The sequence below is a fragment of the Heptranchias perlo genome, chromosome 6 (genome assembly GCF_035084215.1).
Source record: "Heptranchias perlo isolate sHepPer1 chromosome 6, sHepPer1.hap1, whole genome shotgun sequence".
Taxonomy (NCBI): domain Eukaryota; kingdom Metazoa; phylum Chordata; class Chondrichthyes; order Hexanchiformes; family Hexanchidae; genus Heptranchias; species Heptranchias perlo.
Window position 1 is genome coordinate 110,145,887 of NC_090330.1, and position 23,814 is coordinate 110,169,700.

The 23,814-nt window shown below is 42.3% G+C and overlaps 1 protein-coding gene across 1 annotated transcript; it reads right to left on the reverse strand.

The window, feature by feature from the left end:
* Positions 1 to 1,469: 1,469 nt before the first annotated feature.
* LOC137323151 (uncharacterized) lies at positions 1,470 to 22,785 on the reverse strand. The gene is made up of 4 exons (XM_067986630.1): positions 22,665 to 22,785; positions 7,876 to 8,487; positions 5,001 to 5,141; positions 1,470 to 2,939 (listed from the first exon to the last, which is right to left on the reverse strand). Exons 2-4 carry the CDS (start codon positions 8,402 to 8,404, stop codon positions 2,935 to 2,937), a joined length of 675 nt encoding a protein of 224 aa, XP_067842731.1. The 5' UTR covers positions 8,405 to 8,487; positions 22,665 to 22,785; the 3' UTR covers positions 1,470 to 2,934.
* Between the last annotated feature and the right edge of the window lie 1,029 nt (positions 22,786 to 23,814).

Below are 23,814 nucleotides of genomic sequence, written 5' to 3' on the forward strand. Positions count from 1 at the left end.
CGAATATCAAAGTATGTAACGAGGGATTGACTTGGCCACTATTTCTTCAGAGACGTGACTGGTTACGCAGCTTAATAAGTTTTTGTGTTTTTAACATCTTCACAGATGGCTTGGAGAAGGAGGAAGACCTGTCAGGAGCAGCTAGGTGCTTCAACTGTGCAACTCCTGCGCCATCCTCTCAACTCAGTCATGGCATCTTACGTGCCCCAGATTCACCCACTTGGGAAGAAGTAGTTTGTGAGTCTTAAGGGTTTTCATCGGGTGAAGCATAGTGCACCAGTGAACATGGGACAGGGGAGTGTTGTTTCTTAATGGAAGTTGGAGGAATACCTGCCTTCAGCTGAGGAGTATGGGGACTCCAATCAGAGACCTAGTCTTCAAAAGACCTATAATTTAGGGAGCATCAATTTTAAGTACAAGTGAAGATTTCTACACATCTAATTTAGGCAATGGATAAGTGGGAGGAGTCCCCTACATGTATCTAACACAATGCCTGCCTGTCTGTCATGCCATACAGAACACCTAGGAGAGTGTCGGTTGATATATCTGCAACAACACAGCACCAGGAAGAGGTACTAAGGAAATTGGTACTTTGAGTGGCAGCTGCCATTGCCTCAATAGCTGTCTTGAGGGTCAGCCTTAACATGAAACTTTGAGGATTTCAAGACTTACTTCTGGCCATTGTCTCTTTTCACATGGACCCAGTACCAGTGGGTTAAAAGATGTCATGGTCACTCACAAGAAATAATGACCCTCCTTAAGGCCCCCTCCAGAGCCAGCACGTGCAGGTATATTTGTCATACTTACAAAATGATTTATTGAACAGGATTCAAAAGAGGACAGATTTCTATTCCTTATTATTCACCCTCCCAATACAAAATAGGGATTCCCTTCTTCCCACATGGAATCACTGATACCTTCACTTAATTCATCAGGTGATTTACTTAGAGCTGAGTGCTTGCAACCTCGTTCCAAACAGACTCATTTCTATATAAAGAAGAAAGAACTTGCATTTATACAGCCTCTTTCAGGACTTCCCAAAGCAGTTTACAGCCAATGAGGTACTGTTGTAACATAGGGAACGCTGATTTGTGCACAGCAAGCTCCCACATACAGCAATGAGATAAATGATTGGATAATTTTTTTTGCTTCCCTGCTGTTTGAAATAGTGCCATGAGATCTTTTTATATCCACCTAAGAGGGAAGACGAGGCCTTGGTTTAACTTCTCATCCAAAAGACACCACCTCCGACAGTGCAGCTCTCCCTCAGCTCTGCACTGGGAGTGTCACCCTGGCTTGTATGTTCAAGTCTCTGGAGTGGGACTTGAACCCATGACCTTTGAGTCAGAGGCAAGAGTGATACCCACTGAGCCATGACTGACATCTATGTGGAAAACTGTATAGATTATTCAACTCAGTTTTGGTGTACAAGGGATCAATAATAAAATCAGCAATTGTAAGATGAAATGTATATTGCAAAGGAATTTAATGTAGAAGTTACAAAAGTAGCAAAAATCCCAATGCATCCAAGTGTGAGAGTGGTATCTGGAACCCGTACCACATCCCAGCCCTGTGCAAGCATACAGTATACTCCCAACCATAGCTGCATGTAGGGGCCTCATTCTACTATCAGAATTGTGTTGCTGATAAACCAGGAAAAAGTTCTTCACTGTCTAATTTGGTTCTTCCATGGTTAAATCATGTTGGTATATTCTATAATCCTTATCCACAGGAGCTGCTATGGGTTTTTTTAACCATAGTTGTAGTAAGAGTGAAAACTTTGTAATGGATGTTCAAAGCATCATATGAAATCATGCTTTCTGCTGAATTAACTGCTTATAACATATAACCTACAATTAGGTATACATCATATGATCTAGACATACCTAATGCCACTATACATTCCTACTTCCATGCCAACTAGCACAGCTGAATGTACATTAGATACTGACCAGATACCTCTAAGAATGAAAAGCTATCTGCAGCATACAGCAAGCTTCTAAACCTGGCTTTTCTATCAAATACTTCCATCTTTCTCCCTCTTGGTGTGTTTGCCCAAGTTTTCAGGGCTGTAGCCAGCTTTAGGCCTTGTGCCACAGAGTGACTACAGACAGAAAGCTACTGTGGGTGGCTACTTTTCTAGCAACCCCATGCTTGAATCTGTTGTGGGGACTGGTTCTTTTATAAACAACTTGGTTAGCTTAGAAGGTGATCATATCCATGGATTTCCAAGGGGTTGCCCAATTCTGATAAGTGGCTTTTTTTTCAATTTAAAGTTTCTTTCTGCTGGTTTGGACTGTTTATTTCTTGCCGTTAGGTTTTATCAAAAGGAGGCAGAATTAATGAGCGCACAGCTCCTATGTTGCTAAAGGCATCCATCCTTGCTGGCATACTAGAGACATTGCTTAATCAGGCTTGCTAAAATGAAATATCTGCTTCTCTAGAAGGACTTAGGAATAAACCTACATCAAGTAGATGGCAGGGTTCAGTAAAAGCAGCACTGGCAAGGGTGGAGTTTTCATATTCAGTGAAAAAGCTATAGGTAAAAGATTGAGAAAATGTGAAAGCCCAGCAATGAGAATAGATCACCTGAGATCCACCCACTTGTGAATCCAATATCCAAAGTGACATATCAGTGGAATGAAACATGTTTCACTTGGAGCGCCAACTGTCAGCATCAAGTCAGGTAACACAGCTAGATGCAGAGTAAAACACTCTAACAATGTGGCTGTCACTCCTAGCTTTGATGCTTATTTCTGTATTTAACTTCTCAAAGTAAAATTGATACTAATGTTTAACTATCCACATCGCTGAAGATATCTAAAATTTAGGGTGATGGGACGAGGAGGGAAGCTGAATGTAGGAACATCAATCTTATCAAATAACAGACAGTGGATCAACGTTGTATTCATTTCTGAGCAATGCTGGAGCACCTCAAGCTGTAGAAAAAGAAAAAATACATATTAGCATAGGAAACCAGCAAGGAAGAGCCTTGTAGAGGAACAAAAATGTACCAGGCATAGCTTGTATAATTACTGAGGAGGAGCTCTAATAAGCCTGGCTTTTCCTGCATCATCTACAAGATGACTGATCTGTACCAGGGGCAGATAAAGGACATTAGGTGTTGCCATCAGTACATAAAATCATGCAGCACAGAAGGATGCCATTTGGCCCATCGTGCCTGCTCTCTGGAAAAGCTATCCAATTGGTCCCACTCCCCTGCTCTTCCCACATAGTCCAACAATTTTTTCCTTTTCAAGTATTTATCCAATTCCCTTTTGAAAGTTATTATTGAATCTGCTTCCAACGCCCTTTCAGGCAGCGCACTTTACCTTGCTGCTATGATCTGTTTTTAGCAGATTGGCAAACACTGGCTGCCTGGGACTGCTCTCCCCAGTTATTTTCTCACCAGTCTGGACACAGCCAAAAGATCTCCAGCAATGGCTTCCCTTCCCATACCTACATAATCACCTCTGGAGTCGCCCAAAGGTCTGTCCTTGGCCCCTCATGTATAGTGTTCCTCGGTGACATCACCTGTAGGCACGGGGTCAGCTTCCATCGGCATGTTGACAACACCCAGCTCTGCCTCTGCACCATTTCTCTTGACCCTGTGGCCTCCTGTGTGGTGCCAGTCTACACGTCTGACATTGTGAGTCACAACTTCTTTCAGCTTAACATTAAGAGGACTGAAGCCATCGTTCACAGAACCTGCCACAAACTCCCTTGACACAGTACTTGGAATTTTATTTTTAAGCAGCATGGTTTCTTGTCTGATTCAGCTAGACCCCTGTCCTCAGTGCAGTGAGCCTCTGCTGTATGTTTAAATATCTGGAGCACAACTAATGAATTTCACTTACCTAAACTTCCCAGCCTCTCTACCACCGAGATGGCTGCTTTTCACGCCTAAGCATTACTGAAAATAAGTGAACTGCTACTCTCCATCCTGCCGCAGCTCCAGTGAAGTTACGGCGGCGGAGACGGACCAGCTCTGAGAAAATCCCAGCCAGTGCCTTCTGAAGGCTTCAGAATTGCAGCTGTTGTCATCTCAGCTGTGGGAACACAGCTCCTTTCCTTTGATTAGGAATCGATTCAATTAAATCAGATGTGAATAGAACATCAACTGAGGGTTGAATTGAGTTGAATTCCCAAAACCAGATGATATATATTTATCATCCTCATCAATAACCATGTGGTCTTCTTCTTGACTTTGTGTTTGAAGGTTGTAAGTATCGACGATATTGTTCAGCCAATCGCCTTTATTTGACTGGCTGAATTTCAAAGGAAAGGAATTAATATATATTAAGAAACAGTAAATGTTATGTATTGGGCTAATGAACAAGACCATAAAACTCTAAGAAGCATTTGTCTTGAGGCCTAAAGAAAGTCTCCAGAGAGACTTGTCAGATTGGGTTCTTTAGTTAACCCCTTACAAGCTGTCTCCAGATCCATTGCACTGTGTTGTGCTGTTTAGAACCTCTTTTTTCAGTGCTTCTGTAAGTAATTCTACTTGTAAATGAATCTGAATAGTAGATTAGCCTGTTACAAAAACCATCTTTAATGGTTGATATTATCCAATTTCTCAATTGACTTGTGACAATGGAATCCCGTGCACTATCTAGAAGCAATTTTATCTTAAATGTGTAAATTGCTAGCCCTGAGCAACCTGTCCTGTTCACCGTACTATACAAAATCGAAGGTTTTGTCTCACACGGAGCATTGGTTCACCTATGGAAACTGCAAATTGCTGTGAAACGAAGAAAGAGAATTAGAGAGAGACCAAATCATAACATGTATTATCATTTTAATATTCACTGGTTTGAAAGAACATTTGCTGGAATTGTAAAGATAACAATGAGAAGCTGTTTATCCCAAGCAGACAGTTGGCAATGGCAGGAGTTAAAATTGTCTCCTTCTAGTTGTACCGGGGTCTTTAAGTTGAAATTTTAGATGACAGTTTCACTGGCTGTTTAATGAACTGATATAGTACAAATTTATCTCACCTTGTAGTGTGTCTGATTTTTGACATGGCATCCTTTCCCTGAAACGTGGCACAAGAATTGTCAAAAACCCAACAAAGATACCAATACTTGCTGCAATAATCCCAATGGTGGTTCCTAAGGTTTCTTTAAAACCAAAAAGCCCTAGAGGAGGATAATCAGAAAAATCGTACGTTACTCACCAAGCACATTTTAATCTTACCCCGGCTTTGTGCATCTCCCATCCCCTTTGACCCACCATTGGCCATGTGCCTAAGCCCCATAGAAAGGTTACAGCACGGAAGGAGGCCATTCGGCCCATTGAGCCCATGCTGGCTCTATGCAAGGGCAGTAGAGCTAGTCCCACTCCCCCGCTCTATCCCCGTAGCCCTGCAAATGTTTTTCTTTCAAGTACTTATCCCTTTTGAAAATGATGATTGAATCTACCTCCATCATTCCCCCAGCAGTGCATTCCAGATCCTAACCAGTTAGTACGGTGCAGTCGCGTTCAGTTTGTACATCTTATTTGAGAGTCACTGAATTCTTTTGCAGCTTATGTCTGGTAACAATTCCAGCAAAATGCAACTCTTGTTTTGTCATTCCAAAGGTTACAAAAGCAACTGAACTCCTAAAGCTTTGTGGCAAACTTTAGCTAAATGTTTTATATTCCTTTATAATGTGGTGTAAAATGAGAACTTAGAATTCAAGGGTTAAAGTTGTATGCAGAACTAAAAAAACATATTTAGTAGAAGATTGTATCTCTTTGTATCTTTTACTGAGAATTTGGGGCTGTGACAAATATCACAAGTAACTATGTTAAAAAACTGCTACATTGCTTATAAATTACTATCTTTCTGGAAGCACAGTTACAAGATCAGAGCAGGTTAACATGCTAGTTTGAAATGAATGTTGTGAACATTGTACTTTTTATGAGAACTAGAAGAAAAAACGTTGAGATCTGCATTAAAATGTAATCCTAAAGATCCACATTGCAAAATGTGATCATTTCATGGCATGTTTAGTCCTTTTAATAACTTGTTATTAATAAATCAATTCTTGTTATATAATGTTCATATCTCATGGAAGCAGTTTTTACAACTATCATGGAAACCCTCTTTGCAAGCAGATCAGGAACTTCTTCAAATTATGTTTAGGATTCCAAATATGCCAAGTTGTTGTTTGTTAGTACAGAGGTATAGAATATTTTGTTTTTAAGAAAAAAAGTTACCTTCGACTGTTAACCAAATAACACGCAAACGGCCTTAAAGTTTTAAATGACAGACTCACTGCCCCAATAGAGTCTGTCTCCTCTACTATTCCCCTTGCTGACAACATATGAAGGGATGGATGCTGGAATAATAAGTTACCGATTTGTTCTACTGTGTTTACAAAACTACTTGGAATCGTTCGGTAAGAATTAGCTCCTGGAACAGAATACTCCAGCTTTTTAAAAGGAAAGTTTAAGTGCTTGCACTTCTGTTGTGCAGTATGAATAAACCGGACTACACTTCTGGATCAAAAGTGTTGAAAATGATTTAATCAGTGCAAGTGATGGTTAGTAAGTTGCTTGAACCTTGTAAATCAATCTAATTATATCATACTGTGGATGCCTAACATTGCCCCCCTACCAGTATTGCGGTTATGTTCCAACTGGATAGTTCTCCGTAAAGAATCACCGAAGATACTTTAAAAATAAAATCATTCTAAAAGAGTTCAATTTTTTTCTCTAGTAAAAATCACTGCAGTGTTGTGGGTATTTTGATCATCTCGTCAATTGAGAGAGAAAGACAACTAATAATTGCACCATGATGGGTGTGACAAGAAAATTATAGCAAAGCATGATTGGGCATAAGCATATAGTATTGAGTAATAGTAACGGACAGTACAAAGTGGGTTTATTAGATAGGTGCAAAAATAAGTGAGGTTCTAATGAAAAGAATTGTAAGGATAGCAATAAATAGTGGCGGTAAATGAGAACAATAAGTGGAACCCTTCCTAAAGTATTATGGCATTTAAAGACATCTTTTCTGAACCAATTAGTGAGCAGGGGCACGTAAGAAAAGAGAATGTGAGTTACAAGAGTTGGATATCCTATCAAAATAACACTACAGAATCCGTTTGAGATAGTGTCTGGGTGCGCTTCTGCCTCCTGTTCAGACGTGGTGACATTTGGATGTAATTGCCTAAAAGCTCTGCCCAGTATTCCTCCCTCTGCACCCTGTTTTTACCCACGGCCACTGGCAGGGAGAGTATCATTTGCTACCAACTGGGCCGTTTGATGAGGGCCTGACCCAACGACTCATCTTTCAGCACAGCCTCGTTTCTTTTATTTACTTCTGTCTTTTATTCTCTTTTTCATGGCCATCGTGAATTGCTGGCCACCTTGCATATAATGCTTGTAATCCAACATGGCCGCCGGAAGTTATGGAGTGGCATCATTAGGAATACCCTCCAGACCAAATTAAGCTTGAAGCCAGCTCTTATAATGTGAGAAGTAGAGTCTTTATTTCTTTATCTGGATTGCAAATTTCTCTGCCATCCCCCTAATCTGTTGAATATCAACCCTACTCAGCAGTAGTTTAATCAGAGTTGAGTACTAAGGATTAATTATTTAAATGTAAACATTCAAACACCAAAATCATAATGGTAAGACTTACATCATCAATTTTCAACTAGAAATTCAGAGCATTACTGTTTGAGACTGAATTCCTACATTATAAATGAGTGAAATCAATGCTGCAGTCCATGACACCAGAGGAGGTTACAGATATAGAGGAGGCCATAGAGGGATTTAAAGACAATTATATCAAAGCACATTATTAATTGATAAAGTAATTTGTTATCTTCGAAGGAACATTGTATTCTTTCATAGCTAAAAAAGTCTGAAATGTAAAGTTACCTGTTTTTGGTTTCATCATGAGGTGTGTGCCATCACCAGTTATATTTGTCCCATTAGGAAGTATTATAGTACAGAAATATGTGCCACGATCACTCTCGGCAACATCCAGAATTGTCATGGAAACATCTCCTTTTGATAGCTGACCACTTAGAAACACTCGACCAGCATAGTTAGCAGAGTCAGTTGCATTGTCTCTTAGAATAGGTAACTTCCCAGAGAGATCTTCCCTATACCACAGTACAGAGAGTTCATCTGAATAAGCGCCATCATTGCTGTGATACTGGCATGGCAAAATCACCGACTTCCCCTCCTGAACTTTCAATTTGTCAGTACCCTGATCCACAGATGGCTGTTGTGATTGGGTTCGTACCTCTTCTGTAATAGTTGTTTCTGCAATTTTGGTTGCATTTGACTCCACGCTACTTTCAGTAACTAATGATTCATTCCCAATAGGCAGAAGGGTGGGTATTACAACTGTTTTCAAAACCAAGCTTGTGGTTGTAGTCTCACTGTCTATTCCATTAGCCATAGTTTCATTATGAGGAGTTTCCAGATGAGGGAAGACAGAGGTGATTCCACTTTCAATCACATGGTCAGCTGTGATGAATGCAGCTGTTTATATTACAAAGAAGAATTAATCATATTGCTCATTCATTGTGACTTGGGAGGGGGGCAAGATTTCCTCTGTTATGAAATGGTAAAAAGAATGCACTCATGATTTTGCTACATGGCAAACAGAGGAAATCTCCCCCCTTGATGTTCATTAGATAGCAGGTAAATTCCAAAATCATGAATATTTATTATCCGCTGTAGCCTTCAGCTGCCTAGGCCCTAAGCTCTGGAATTCCCTCCCTAAATCTCTCTGCCTCTCTCTCCTCCTTTAAGACACTCCTTAAAACCGACCTCTTTGACCAAGCTTTTGTCCCAATGTCTTATGTGGCTCGGTGTCAAATTTGTTTGATAATCGCTCCTATGAAGCGCCTTGGGACATTTCACTACGTTAAAGACGCTATATAAATGCACGTTGTCGTTGTTGAATGGTTCCTTCCTGCACATCTCCTTAAGGAGATTAGTCTTTTAACTGGTTGCTGATGCATCCCACTGTCTGTTGGCCTCTGTGACTTTTGTTACAAGGAGTCTTTTTCTGCAAAGATTGGAATAATATGCATTGAATAAGCAGACATTGTGTATTTTAGGCAGTGACATTGTTTTATAACATTATGTATAGCTTACCTGAATGTAAAGGATCTTGACTACAGATTGAAATCTGACTGAGTGCGTTGGAACTATGAGTTCTATGTGTGAATAATGATGGTCAGTTTTCCATCTTTCTCACTTATAGGTTATCCTTTTTTTGGCCTGCTTACTACTTCTCAACAACCTTTATTACTGTACCAATTGAGGTTAAGTATACTAAGCAACTTAAATAAGTCTAACACTCTAACTTACTGTGATTGAAATAAATGGTTCTCTACACAGGATAGCTTCCTTATGCATGATAGCCTATATTTATTCAGTCATACTCTTTGCCCACCTTGGCACTTGAGGTCAGACTCCTTTCCTGGATATCCCTCCAACATCTTTGAGTATGTGACACTGTACTTAGTGTTGGGAGCACAAACTAGCAGAATTACTCCTTACCTGACACTGTTCCAGCATTAAGGGACCTTGGTAGACCCAGCTGAAGGTGAAGGGAGAGACTGAGGACTCTGCATGGTTTATTTTCCAACTGTGCAATCTCGCCTACCAATTGCAACTGCTAATATTGGGAAAATGGCAGGTATGCTGTGCGCAGTTTTCCATTTGTTGATAATGGGCCATATTTTGCAGTAGCAGGATACTAACGGCGTCTGCCCTGAGTTAGACTTGCCCCTGCACCCTTTGGCTCAAAAACCTTTTGCCCTCAAGTTGCTGAAAGTGCGAACTGATAACATCGCAGTGAGGGAAACAAGGCACCTGAGACTGGAGTGAACAGGGCAACCAACAGGGTATCTCCTTAACCAATCAAATTGAACGATTGTGAAATTAACAGTGGAAGGACAGAGAAGGTGAATTAAAGGGGGTGAACTCAATGTCAAATCAGGTACAGAAAGAGAAATAAAGAAAGAGAGGGAAAGAAAGATTGGATTAAGGGAGAGAAAAAAAAGAGACAGAAAGGAAAAGTAAAAAAATAAAATTTAAGATTTGACACTTTTAAAATCTCTCTGGAAAATTCAAAACCTGAAGGAATGAGGCTCCACACTTATAATAATTAATTTTCTGTGCCAGAGAGGTGCCAGTCATTAACACTTACTATGACGTTAAAAGGGTACTTATACTAGCAATTACCAGCCCTAAATATCTGAGTTTAGTTCGTATCCACTGCACAAATACAGCAACTTCATGCTGTTCAATATATTTCAATGATGAGTCAGACAGCAAGGTGCTGTTTTCGCGAAGATAACGGCAGAGCGGCGCAACTTGGACAGCAACTTTTGGATTTCCGTGTTTAACCGCGCATCTACCCTCGCCTGAAGTTGCTGTACCATTTATGCACAAATAACAGAGAGCGCCATTAGCCTTACTGTTATTTTGACAGCAAATTCTGGGCCATTGATTTTCTGATATGTGCGGCTGGTGGGCGAAACTCCCCACTGATGGCCCATGATATTTGCCCAAAACATTAAGAGTCTACGTCAGTCTAACTTTTAACTGACAAATGTAAAAATTAGTTGACATGATTCCTTTTGGCACAGGTAATACAGATCAATAAAATGAAGCATACTAATTAAACTGCAGTACACAAATTATAGTCCCTTATCTCTCCCAGTAATTAATTCCTTGACGTAAAACTGCATTGGTGCAGATTTATCAGTTCTCAGCAGATGTTCTCAATGGTGGAATCTTGGCAAATGCAGGCTCTGTTCTATATCCATCATAGTCAGGCTTACCCTGCATAGACATCAATCACACTGTGCTGAAGATATTGATTTACAGTAAGAAACTAAGTAGAAAGAAAATACCATTTCAAAGTGCTTTTGGAGCAATTTTCATTTTTTTGTGCATATTCCCATCAAAAAAGTGAATGGACTCAAATATCATAAGTATCAGTACCATAAACTGTGACCAATATCTCTTCAATCAAACTATGTCTGAGAGTAATCAGAATTACTATTGCAGGAACAGCTCATTTCTCATTCTGGTGAGCTGAGCTTCAGTACTTGCTTTCCATCCCACCTACATCAAGCTTTTTCTCAAGATAAGGAATTTACTGGCCCATTCCTTCTTTGTGAGGATTGCATTATGCTGGCAGACACCTCTTTGGTGGTTGCTATCTGTCTCTGTGTAGCCCACTGCGAATAGGCTGAATTAATGATGGGTGGGATTTCCGCCCAAATATCAGGAAATCCTTATTTTTACAAAAAAAACATTCCTGGGATTAAAGTTTTCAGCTTCTCATCTTTAATGGACGGAAAATTGTGGGGCTGCAAATTGGTTGCATAATTCCTCATTTGTGTGCTCAGTGTGTGAACCTCGGCAAGATTAAGATGAAAATTTGCCTCCTAAAACTCTTCTATGCAGTTACTTAATTGATTGTTTCTGAAACTGTAGGAATGGGAATGGACATGCTACACTGAATTTGTTGAGACCTGGGCACAGGATCACAAGCTATTTAAAGAAGGAATGTTTGCTGAGGCCTCTGGCTACAAGGCCTCATTTGGATATCTGGACTGTAGAATTGTTTCAGTTTGTGTTTTTGCATGAAGAATGGATCTGCTTATGCAAAATCCCTACCAGCCATGGCTCAGGCGGTAACACTCTCACCTGAGAGAGTCAGAAGGTCGTGGGTTCAAATCCCACTCCAGAGACTTGAGCACTAAATCAAGGCTGACACTCCCAATGCAGTACTGATGGGTGCTGCACTGTCAGGAGGTGACGTCTTTTGGATGAGATGTTAAACAGAGGCCCCGTCTGCCCCTTCAGATGGACGTAAAAAGATCCCGTGGGACTATTTCACAGAAGAGCAAGGGAGTTCTCTTCAATGTCCTGGCCAATATTTATCCCTCAACCCGTACCTAAAAACAGATTATCTGGTCATTATCACATTGCTGTTTGTGGGATCTTGCTGTGTGCAAATTGGCTGCTGCGTTTCCGACATTACAACAGTGACTATTCTTCAAAAGTACTTCATTGGCTGTACAGCGCTTTGGGACGTCCTGAGATCATGAAAGGCAATACGTAAATCCAAGTTCTTTCTCTCTTTAACATCCTTTCCAGTACTCACTGAATATATATACACACACATACACTAGTGGATTGCTGGTGGCATTGTACATGGTAAGTCAGAGAATACAGTCTCTCAACTGTCTCTGTTGCCTTTTCTCTCTGTCTCTCCTCTTCTGTTTCTGTCTTTAATTTTCTCTTCTGCTTCTCTCCCTAATTCTTCTGCTTGCTTTTCTCACTGTATTTTCCTTCTTTCCGTTTGGATGGGAGAGGATTGGGGATTGAGGCCGTTTCTGGGGAAATTAGGCACACTGCATATATTCAGACCGTACAATCTGCATTCAGCTAGAAAAATCACAGCTCTGGGCAAAGCTATCAAGTTCAAGTCCAGGATTTTAGGGAGAGGCTGAGATCTTCAAGTGAAAACTTTATGAAGGAATTAAATGACACAAAAGACAATTCATTGGGAAAATATAATCATGCTATTGTGAAATATGTCACTTTTTATTTTGTTTACACCCTTGCTTTGAATATTAAAGATTTCAGTTACTGAGAAAACATGGAAGATGAAAACTGAGAAAACATTGAGTGATTTGTGAGGAAAAGATACATATGAACACCCTGCAAAATATCGAGTGTGATGTGACTTCTCAACTTAGCACTTGACATTGAAACTCCTGTCACAGTGCCACCAGGTGACATCACAGCCAAGGGTTACAGCAATGTGGGAATTTTAATATGGGATTTTCCATAGGAAGCATTGACATAGGATTTTTGAATAGAAACTGCAACACGGGTAAGTTGCTTTTGGCGTTGTCAACAGTTAGTTGAAGAATATAAGTTTTTTAACATAAAGATACATTTATATTCTTCATCAAGTTCCAGTTTGTATTGCAAGATTATGCAGCATATACAAAACTGCAAAGAATTTTCCATATCTTTATTGGGCGATACTGTAAGGCATTAGACAAACAAGGGCATTTGCTTTGCTGTTTCAGTCTTAATGATATTCACATGGATCTGTAGTGCTCAGATTTATTTTAAGATTTTTGGACAAATGTCGCAAGTGATGGCTTCAACACAAACCCATGGTCATCCAACAGTTATCCTGTTTAATAACATTGCTGTTGATTTTTCAAAATCATGTACAGAATCCAGAACTTTATCGAAAATTAATGTAATACTATAATCCTGTGTTCACAGATCACCGGTATGTTAAGGGAATACAATCCTTTTTCCTAAACGTGCACTACTAGATTTTTAGAGGGGATTCATATTTTGATGTTTGCATAATCAAGGAAATGCCAGCACTTTTGGAAATCCTGTTAGTATATCTGTTGTTTTGACAATTGTAGACTTATTTTTCTAAATTTACCAGCATCTTACTGCGGGCAGAAGCCACCTTGATCAGTATCTCCATCCTGATGTAGCCAGCCAGAGAGGAGGAGATGGTCACAGTCTCATTCACTGTGCTGAACCAGCTACTGATGTCACAGACGAGGGCTACATGCTCAACTTCTGTATCCTCCACTCCTCTTGCTCTGCTGCTCACCTCAACTTTAACCCTCCATGTGTTTTCCCCCCTATTTCCATTTGTTTTCTCCATGGGCAGTTGGCGAGAGGCCAGTAACCTCCTTACCTTCAACCAGTTTACCTCCTCCCCTCCCCCTCCTGCCCATTAATTTAAACGGTTGCAAAATCATTTAATGTGTGCATTCAAATTTTCAATATGTACTACTAGCGAACAAGACTACCAATTGGGAACAAAAAGTTGGAAAATTTCCCCTCTTAGGTATGAGACTTAAATTCAGTACTAAAGGTGAGTAATTTTATTCTTTCTGAATACGAGTCATACAGTACCAGTTATGAGTGACCCAGTATGTACTGCAGTTACTACATCAAGACTGTAATTATTATCTTTTGAATGAATAGATTAAACTAATGCTCAGGTAGTAACAGGCATCAGAATTACTGTGCATGTGTGACCCTTTGCTCAATATAATTTACATGATCTAGTCTATATTGAAAGTAAAATGATAGCTAATTCCTATATTCTATTAATAGATGCAAAGTATGTAATTTCAGAATGCTGGCCTTGTCAGTGTAACTTCATATGTCAGAAGAGAGAGAGAGAGAGAGAGAGAGAGAATATGGCTGAACAGAAATTACCGGGGAATGGATTGAGAGAATAAATAGATGGAAGGAAAAAGTTATAGAAAAAAAAATGAAACTCAAAATATCTGCTCCAGTAGACACACAAAGTAATTCCCATCCAGACGGTATAGGAAGGACATATGGCATATGGTGCTGGGAGTGAATGTAACACAGGGGTGAATCAGTGATCTGGCACTCCCAGTAGGTAGCAGCACTCAGAGTTAACAGTGTGCTATTTGTGATTGTGGCTCCCTGCTGAAAGCCAGGGATCACAGAATAGGTCCTTATATGTGTAAAAGCGCTTGATTAAAGTGGCCTCATAGTTCAGGCTAATTTGTAAACGTGCATAAATTGACTAATTTATCTTATGAAGAGTGAAGAGTACCTAATTCAGTTGTATTCAAATAATAATCTTGATTTATCAATCTGGTCCTGGGTGCAATGCTGTAGAATTCAAAAGCTACCTAGTGAATAAAATTTGAAGATCAATCCAAGTTATCATCTAAGTCAGAGCAGTGAAGCTAAGGGAAATGACAACTGGAATAGCTCCACTACCCAGGAATTTTAAGTAGTTCAATATCACAATCACTATTTGAATCAATTAACATCACTCCAAGCAAAGATTTTTAAACTGTCCCTGTGCAATGTGAGGACAAACAACAGTTTGTCAAGGGCAATTAGAGATGGGCAATAAATGCCGGCCTTGACAGCGACACCCATATTCAGAGAATAAATAATAAAAAAGAAACAGTTACTAATATTGATTTTAGACTCAATATGAAAGCAACAGTTTAGTTCTTACTCACCAATTATGAAAACAAACTGCAAAACTGCATGAATAAAGACCGTAAGACCAAAGGATTTCATCTTCAAGTTTTCACCGGGAAGAAATGCAAGCACGGACTGGAGAACATTAGTCACAGTATTTTCATGACACTTGCATTTTGTTAGAGTAACAGCTCACAGAGAAATGTTATAGCAGGTCTGGAAAATACCTTGTATATTTTGTGAAATGAAAATCTAGACAAAAGTTATCAATATAATTTAGTGATTAATTATACTGTAAGTTTTAATTGATTTGATTACAATTTAGAAAACAAAAATAATATTTTTCTTACAATTTTTTTACCACTTTGATAAAATATTGGTTAAAACTATTAACAATGGCTCACACAGCAATGTGGTTGATTCTCAATTGCCCTCTGAAATGGCCTAGCAAGCCACTCAGTTGTAAAAAAATCTCGCTACGAAAAGTCATAAGAATAAAACCGGACGGACCACCCGGCATCGGACCACTAGGCACCGGACACGACAACGGCAAAACACCAAGCCCAGTCGACCCTGCAAGGTCCTCCTTACTAACATCTGGGGACTTGTGCCAAAATTGGGAGAGCTGTCCCACAGACTAGTCAAGCAACAGCCTGACATAGCCATACTCACAGAATCATATCTTTCAGCCAACATCCCAGACTCTTCCATCACCATCCCTGGGTGTGTCCTGTCCCACCGGCAGGACAGACCCACCAGAGGTGGCGGTACAGTGATATACAGTCAGGAGGGAGTGGCCCTGGGAGTCCTCAACATTGACTCTGGACCCCATGAAATCTCATGGCATCAGGTCAAACATGGGCAAGGAAACCTCCTGCTGATTACCACCTACCGTCCTCCCTCAGCTGATGAATCAGTCCTCCTCCATGTTGAACACCACTTGGAGGAAGCACTGAGGGTAGCAAGGGCACAAAATGTACTCTGGGTGGGGGACTTCAATGTCCATCACCAAGAGTGGCTCAGTAGCACCACTACTGACCGAGCTGGCCGAGTCCTGAAGGACATAGCTGCTAGACTGGGCCTGCGGCAGGTGGTGAGCGAACCAACACGAGGGAAAAACTTACTTGACCTCGTCCTCACCAATCTACCTGTCGCAAATGCATCTGTCCATGACAGTATTGGTAGGAGTGACCACCGCACAGTCCTCGTGGAGATGAAATCCCGTCTTCGCACTGAGGACACCATCCAACGTGTTGTGTGGCACTACCACCGTGCTAAATGGGATAGATTCAGAACAGATCTAGCAGTTCAAAACTGGGCATCCATGAGGCGCTGTGGGCCATCAGCAGCAGCAGAATTGTATTCCAGCACAATCTGTAACCTCATGGCCCGGCATATTCCTCACTCTACCATTACCAACAAGCCAGGGATTGAACCCTGGTTCAATGAGGAGTGTAGAAGAGCATGCCAGGAGCAGCACCAGGCGTACCTAAAAATGAGGTGCCAACCTGGTGAAGCTACAACTCAGGATTACATGCATGCTAAACAGCGGAAGCAACATGTTATAGACAGAGCTAAGCGATTCCACAACCAACGGATCAGATCAAAGCTCTGCAGTCCTGCCACATCCAGTCGTGAATGGTGGTGGACAATTAAACAACTAACGGGAGGAGGAGGCTCTGCAAACATCCCCATTCTCAATGATGGCGGAGTCCAGCACGTGAGTGCAAAAGACAAGGCTGAAGCGTTTGCAACCATCTTCAGCCAGAAGTGCCGAGTGGATAATCCATCTCAGCCTCCTCCCGATATCCCCACCATCACGGAAGCCAGTCTTCGGCCAATTCGATTCACTCCACGTGATATCAAGAAACGGCTGAGTGCACTGGATACAGCAAAGGCTATGGGCCCTGACAACATCCCAGCTGTAGTGCTGAAGACTTGTGCTCCAGAACTAGCTGCGCCTCTAGCCAAGCTGTTCCAGTACAACTACAACACTGGCATCCACCCGACAATGTGGAAAATTGCCCAGGTATGTCCTGTCCACAAAAAGCAGGACAAATCCAATCCGGCCAATTACCGCCCCATCAGTCTACTCTCAATCATCAGCAAAGTGATGGAAGGTGTCGTCGACAGTGCTATCAAGCGGCACTTACTCACCAATAACCTGCTCAGTTTGGGTTCCGCCAGGACCACTCGGCTCCAGACCTCATTACAGCCTTGGTCCAAACATGGACAAAAGAGCTGAATTCCAGAGGTGAGGTGAGAGTGACTGCCCTTGACATCAAGGCAGCATTTGACCGAGTGTGGCACCAAGGAGCCCTAGTAAAATTGAAGTCAATGGGAATCAGGGGGAAAACTCTCCAGTGGCTGGAGTCATACCTAGCACAAAGGAAGATGGTAGTGGTTGTTGGAGGCCAATCATCTCAGCCCCAGGACATTGCTGCAGGAGTTCCTCAGGGCAGTGTCTTAGGCCCAACCATCTTCAGCTGCTTCATCAATGACCTTCCCTCCATCATAAGGTCAGAAATGGGGATGTTCGCTGATGACTGCACAGTGTTCAGTTCCATTCGCAACCCCTCAGATAATGAAGCAGTCCGAGCCTGCATGCAGCAAGACCTGGACAACAGCCAGGCTTGGGCTGATAAGTGGCAAGTAACATTCGCGCCAGATAAGTGCCAGGCAATGACCATCTCCAACAAGAGAGAGTCTAACCACCTCCCCTTGACATTCAACGGCATTACCATCGCCGAATCCCCCACCATCAACATCCTGGGGGTCACCATTGACCAGAAACTTAACTGGACCAGCCATATAAATACTGTGGCTACAAGAGCAGGTCAGAGGCTGGGTATTCTGCGGCGAGTGACTCACCAAAGCCTTTCCACCATCTACAAGGCACAAGTCAGGAGTGTGATGGAATACTCTCCACTTGCCTGGATGAGTGCAGCTCCAACAACACTCAAGAAGCTCGACACCATCCAAGATAAAGCAGCCCGCTTGATTGGCACCCCATCCACCACCCTAAGCATTCACTCCTTTCACCACCGGCGCACTGTGGCTGCAGTGTGCACCATCCACAGGATGCACTGCAGCAACTCGCCAAGGCTTCTTCGACAGCACCTCCCAAACCCGCAACCTCTACCACCTAGAAGGACAAGGGCAGCAGGCGCATGGGAACAACACCACCTGCACGTTCCCCTCCAAGTCACACACCATCCCGACTTGGAAATATATCGCCGTTCCTTCATTGTCGCTGGGTCAAAATCCTGGAACTCCCTTCCTAACAGCGCTGTGGGAGAACCGTCACCACACGGACTGCAGCGGTTCAAGGCAGCTCACCACCACCTTCTCGAGGGCAATTAGGGATGGGCAATAAATGCCGGCCTTGCCAGCGACGCCCACATCCCGTGAACGAATAAAAAAAAACTACAGGGCTGACTAGGTGCTCCTGGCAAGGTATGGCACTTGAAGGGAAATAACAGGCCTACAGTGCTTGATTTTCCATTCATTGGTTTAAAAGCAGAAGAGTAGGATTTTTAACTGTACTCTGGAGCTAAAGTGAAGAAGGGAGGGACTTACTGTAATTGACATTAACAGTGACCAATCAGAAACAAGGCATGTATAGAAAAAGTCATCAAAGCCCAACCCAATAATTCAAGCTCATGCCAATATAACAGCTTGCATTTATATAGCACCTTTACCGTAGTAAAACATCCCAAGGCGCTTCACAGGAGCGATTATCAGACAAAATTTGACACTGAGCCACCAAGAGATATTAAGACAGGGCTTGGTCAAAGAGGTAGGTTTCAAGGAGCGACTTAAAGGAGGAGAGAGAAGTAGAGAGGTGGAGGGGTTTAGGGAGGGAATTCCAGAGCTTAGGGCCCAGGCAGCTGAAGACATATAGGAGTAGGCCTCTCCACGAAAACATTTTCCAAGGATTAACAGCACTGCAAAGGCAATTCTATAAGTAAGGATAAACATTTTATTCAGTAAAATACTAAGTTAAAAAGCTACAAATGCTGTAATTAAGAAATAAAAACAGAAAATGCTAGAAATATACAACAGGCCTGCTCCTGTTTCTAAATAGAAAAGATAGGTTATGAGGTTCTCATATTTGGCATTATGAGAATGCAGAATTGATTCTTTTTTTAAATGGATGTCCTTTGTTATAAATGTTACTTTTATCTGCAAGTTTTCAGTTTGGGAAAAGCTCAAATAAACTTCATATTTTTTGGAACAATTTGATTGGCTGAGTTTCTCCTTTGTTTTATTGGTAACTTGCTGATTAGTATTTTTGATTCATAGTTTCTTGGACTTCATGATTGGTCATTTTCATTTCTGCTCTCTATTTGCTGTATGGCACAATGCCTGACTCTTCAGTTGTCATTTGTTTTATGAATATGAACTTTAAGCCAATAAGATGCTAGAATTTTGGTTGTTAAAAAAAAGTGACAAAGTGTGACACAAGAAGTGGGTGCTGATTATTATTTTCAATATATTAATATGAAGATATAAGGACCAATTTTCTGAGTTTGTGCTGCCTCAACTACCGGCAGTGGAGATCAAGATACTATGGCTGTGCTGCCCATGATTTTCCATCGTTAATTTTAATAGAAGGAAATTCTTGGCCAGCTCATTTGCTACAGAGTGTCTACTGGCACAATGTGTCAGCCAATGAGTTGGAGGTGGGGCGAGACTTACAGCAGGTCTCACAGCAAACAGTCTATTTTACAGCAAAAATTTATTTACTCAGAAAACAGAGTCTGTTTAAACAGCGCATTACAGCAAAAAGAACCTCTACAAACTACAGCAAGCAGAACTCAACCTAAACTGCAGCAACATCTTCCAATAAAAGCAGGGTGATTTCTCCAGCAAAATGCATTGAGTGGAGGACAGTTAGAGCACAAATTACATGCCTAAAACCAATCCTAGTCACTTACAGCAGTGCGGTCTCCAGGTGTGATTGACAGGGGAATTACCCAATCATCTCCGTTCTGGCCGGCAATAGCGGTGTCTCCATATGCAGCCCATTTGCTCTTTCTCATTGTGCACAGAGAGCAGGCCTTTCTCCTACATGAAATTGGAAAATTTCCCCTAAAGACCCATTATTGGCAACCAGGAAGAAATATAGCAACACCAGCGATGATCATTGATGGATACCATGTTGTTTTCATTGGTGATACTTATTCATTCCAAGTCGAATTCACAACAGTGAAAAAGACTGCATGTTAAAGGAGTTATGCAGGGGCCATTAAGTTAAATCACTGGAAAATTGGGAGGACCACGATTTGGGTATAGTGATCTCCACACTCATTCTCTGATCCACGCGCCTGTCAAGCAAGGCTCTATGGCTCGCAAAGTTTCTCATTATGTCTTAATTAACATAGGTTACAGTTGTTGGAAGTTGGCATCTGTAATCATGTCAGCATTAGAAAAAACATTCAACCCTGTACAGCTGTCATGACCATTCCCCATTCTTTCCTCTGTTGAACATAGGAATTGCTCGATGTAAAAAGACCATGGTCCAGCTGGTTCGCCTTCTACCATCCTGGTAGTCACATGATACAATGATAATCATAGAATGATACAGCACAGAAGGCGGCCTTTCAGCCCATCGTGCCTGTGCCAACTCTTTGAAAGAGCTATTCAATTAGTCCCACTCCCCTGCTCTTTCCCCATAGCCCTGCCAATTTCCCACTTCAAGAATTTATTCAATTCCCTTTTGAAAGTTATTGTTGAATCTGCTTCCACTGCCCTTTCAGGTAGTCCATTCCAGATCATAACAACTTGCTGCATAATTTTTTTTTCCCCTTCACATCACCTCTGGTTCTTTTGCCAATTATCTTAAATCTGTGTCCTTTGGTTATCGACCCTTCTGCCACTGGAGACAGTTTCTCCTTATTTACTCTATCAAAAATCATGATTTTGGACACCTCTATCAAATTTCCCCTTAACCTTCACTGCTCTAAGGAGCGCAACCCCAGTTTCTCCAGTCTCTCCACGTAACTGAAGTCTTTCATCCCTGGTACTGTTCTAGCAAATCTCCTTTGCATCCTCTCTAAGGCCTTGATATCCTTCCTAAAGTGGAGTTGTTGACTAATCATAGCAATCAATCTCCACAACAGATCCAGAAATGACATAAGGAAAATTCCAGTGTTGCTCCTCCACTCTGTATACTTTGCCCACTCTGCTTGGGCTCTATTCCCTCCCAGGTGTCTGCCCCATACCTGGGTCCAACCTCAGCAAAAGAGGGAGAGAAGTAGAGATAATTACAGGAAGAGAGAGACACGATTTTTAAAAAAAAACAAAGTGTAGGGTAGTTTTCTGACTTATCACAAACACATATCAGAAGTTTGAGCGTGTTCTGCACAATTTTTCAACCATTGCGGCTGGATAATCATGAAAAATATGCAGCTGAATTTCCAAGCATTTAAATGTGCAAAAAAGATTTACTAGGATGCTATCAGGACTTGATGGTTTGACTTATAGGGAGAGGTTAGATAGACTGGGACTTTTTTCCCTGGAGAGTAGGAGGTTTAGGGGTGATCTTATAGAAGTCTATAAAATAATGAGGGGCATAGATAAGGTATAGTCAAAATATTTTCCCAAAGGTAGGAGAGTCTATAACAAGGGGGCATAGATTGAAGGTGAGAGGGGAGAGATACAAAAGGGTCCAGAGGGGCAATTTTTTCACTCAAAGGGTGGTGAGTGTCTGGAACGAGCTGCCAGAGGCAGCAGTAGAGGCAGGTACAATTTTGTCTTTTAAAAAGCATTTGGACAGTTACATGGGTAAGATGGGTATAGAGGGATATGGGCCAAGTGCAGGCAATTGGGACTAGCGTAGTGGTATAAACTGGGCAACATGGACATGTTGGGCCAAAGGGCCTGTTTCCATTTTGTAACTTCTATGATTCTATGATATCAGAAGTTTGAGCATGTTCTGCACAATTTTTCAACCATTGTGGCTGGATAATCATGAAAAATATGCAGCTGAATTTCCAAGCATTTAAATCTTGTCTGTGAGCAATGTCATGGGAGATCAGCTAATATTTTAATATTTGATTTAAACCAAGGGGCTGGATTTACTCCTCAGTAGAGTTCCATTGCAGATTGCTGCATAAAACATCTTCAGCATTTCACCTCTGAGACAGAAGGTTGTAGCTCAAGCCCAACTCCAGGAGTTGAGCACTTCAGTGCAATACTCAGGGAGGGCTGCATTGTCAGAGGTACCGTCCATCAGGTAAGATGTTAAATCCATGCCCCATCCACTTATTCAGGTGGATGTAGATGGTCCCATGGCACAATTCAAAGAAGATTAGGGAGTGCTCCTAGTGCACTGGCCAACATTTCTCCCTCAATTAACACCACCAAACACAGATTAACTGGCCATTCTCTCATTGCTGTTTGTGGGATCTTCCTGTGTGCAAATTGGCTGCCCCATTTCCTACATTACAACAGTGACTACACTTGGAAAGGACTTCACTGGCTGTGAATTGCTTTTGGACATCAAGATGGTGTGAAAGGTATTATATAAAAGCACATTATTTTCTTTAACAAAAAGTGTTGGGCTTAAACTAATTTATAGAAATTAAAGGTTGCGATAGAAAGGAAAGAACCCCCCAAAAATATTTTTAAATTCCCTGCTTTTTTACTTTAGTACTCACCTGAAAGAAGACCTTCTCTTTGGGCTTTTGTACCTTATCAATAATGAACTGTACCTCTTTTGGGCAAAGCAAACTACATGAATCCCATTGCTCTAGGTCAGCTAAGGCCATTCGTGCCTCATCCCCTGAAGGGCTAGTAGTGAGGACGCTAAGGTGAAAATTTGAATAAATAGCAAGTCCCAGCCAATTAGCTTTCAGCGCGATGACGGGCGACGGGTTTGTGCGCCTGCGCGGCCTGCCGGCACAGCCGTTTACAAAGTGGGCGCGAGGCACGTGGGAGCAACGGCCGGAGCGCGAGGGGGGCGGGGCCTGTAACGGTCGGAGCACGTGGGGGGCGGGGCCTGTAACGGTCGGAGCACGTGGGGGCGGGGCCGGTAACGGTCGGAGCACGTGGGGGCGGGGCCGGTAACGGCCGGAGCGCGAGGGGGCGGGGCCTGTAACGGTCGGAGCACGTGGGGGGCGGGGCCTGTAACGGTCGGAGCACGTGGGGGCGGGGCCGGTCACGGCCGGAGCGCGAGGGGGCGGAGCCTTTAACGGCCGGAGCGCGAGGGGGCGGGCCGGTAACGGCCGGAGCGCGAGGGGGCGGGCCGGTAACGGCCGGAGCGCGTGGGGTCGGGCCGGTGGCCCCCTCAATAGAGGCACAATGGAGGACGAGGAGCCAATAATGGAGGTGGAGAGCGGGGCTTTAAATACCGTCCCCGGCCAGCAGCCCCGAGCAATGGTGAGAGGGGACAAGACATCTGCCTAACATCTATCGACAGGTCCAGCTCAACAAAAAAGAGGAGGAAAGGGCATCAACCGAATGGAATGGGAGCCCAAAAAAGCCTTTGTTTGCCCATCACCACCACCATTTGGTGCAGCGGTTCAAGAAGGCGGCTCACCACCACCTTCTCAAGGGCAATTAGGGATGGGCAATAAATGCCGGCCTCGCCAGCGACGCCCACATCCCATGAACGAATAAACAAAAAAGGTGCAAGGATGCTCCCTTATGTGGAATCCGCATTAACTTTCCACTTGTGGGGTTCCCTCAACCCTCTGAGGGCCCATTTCAGGAAGCCGTGCACAACCCACCATTTCAACCCATCATTATTTTGGTCTTAATGGATGCAAAATCATGACCCGCGTGTGCTCAATTTTTTTGACATGGGCT

Excerpts from the sequence above, each read along its gene's own strand:
- LOC137323151 (XM_067986630.1), bottom strand. The coding sequence starts at position 8,404 with ATGGCTAATGGAATAGACAGTGAGACTACAACCACAAGCTTGGTTTTG. Across the intron at positions 5,142-7,875 it reads CATGATGAAACCAAAAACAG|GGCTTTTTGGTTTTAAAGAA; the intron begins GTAACTTTACAT and ends ATCCTCCTCTAG.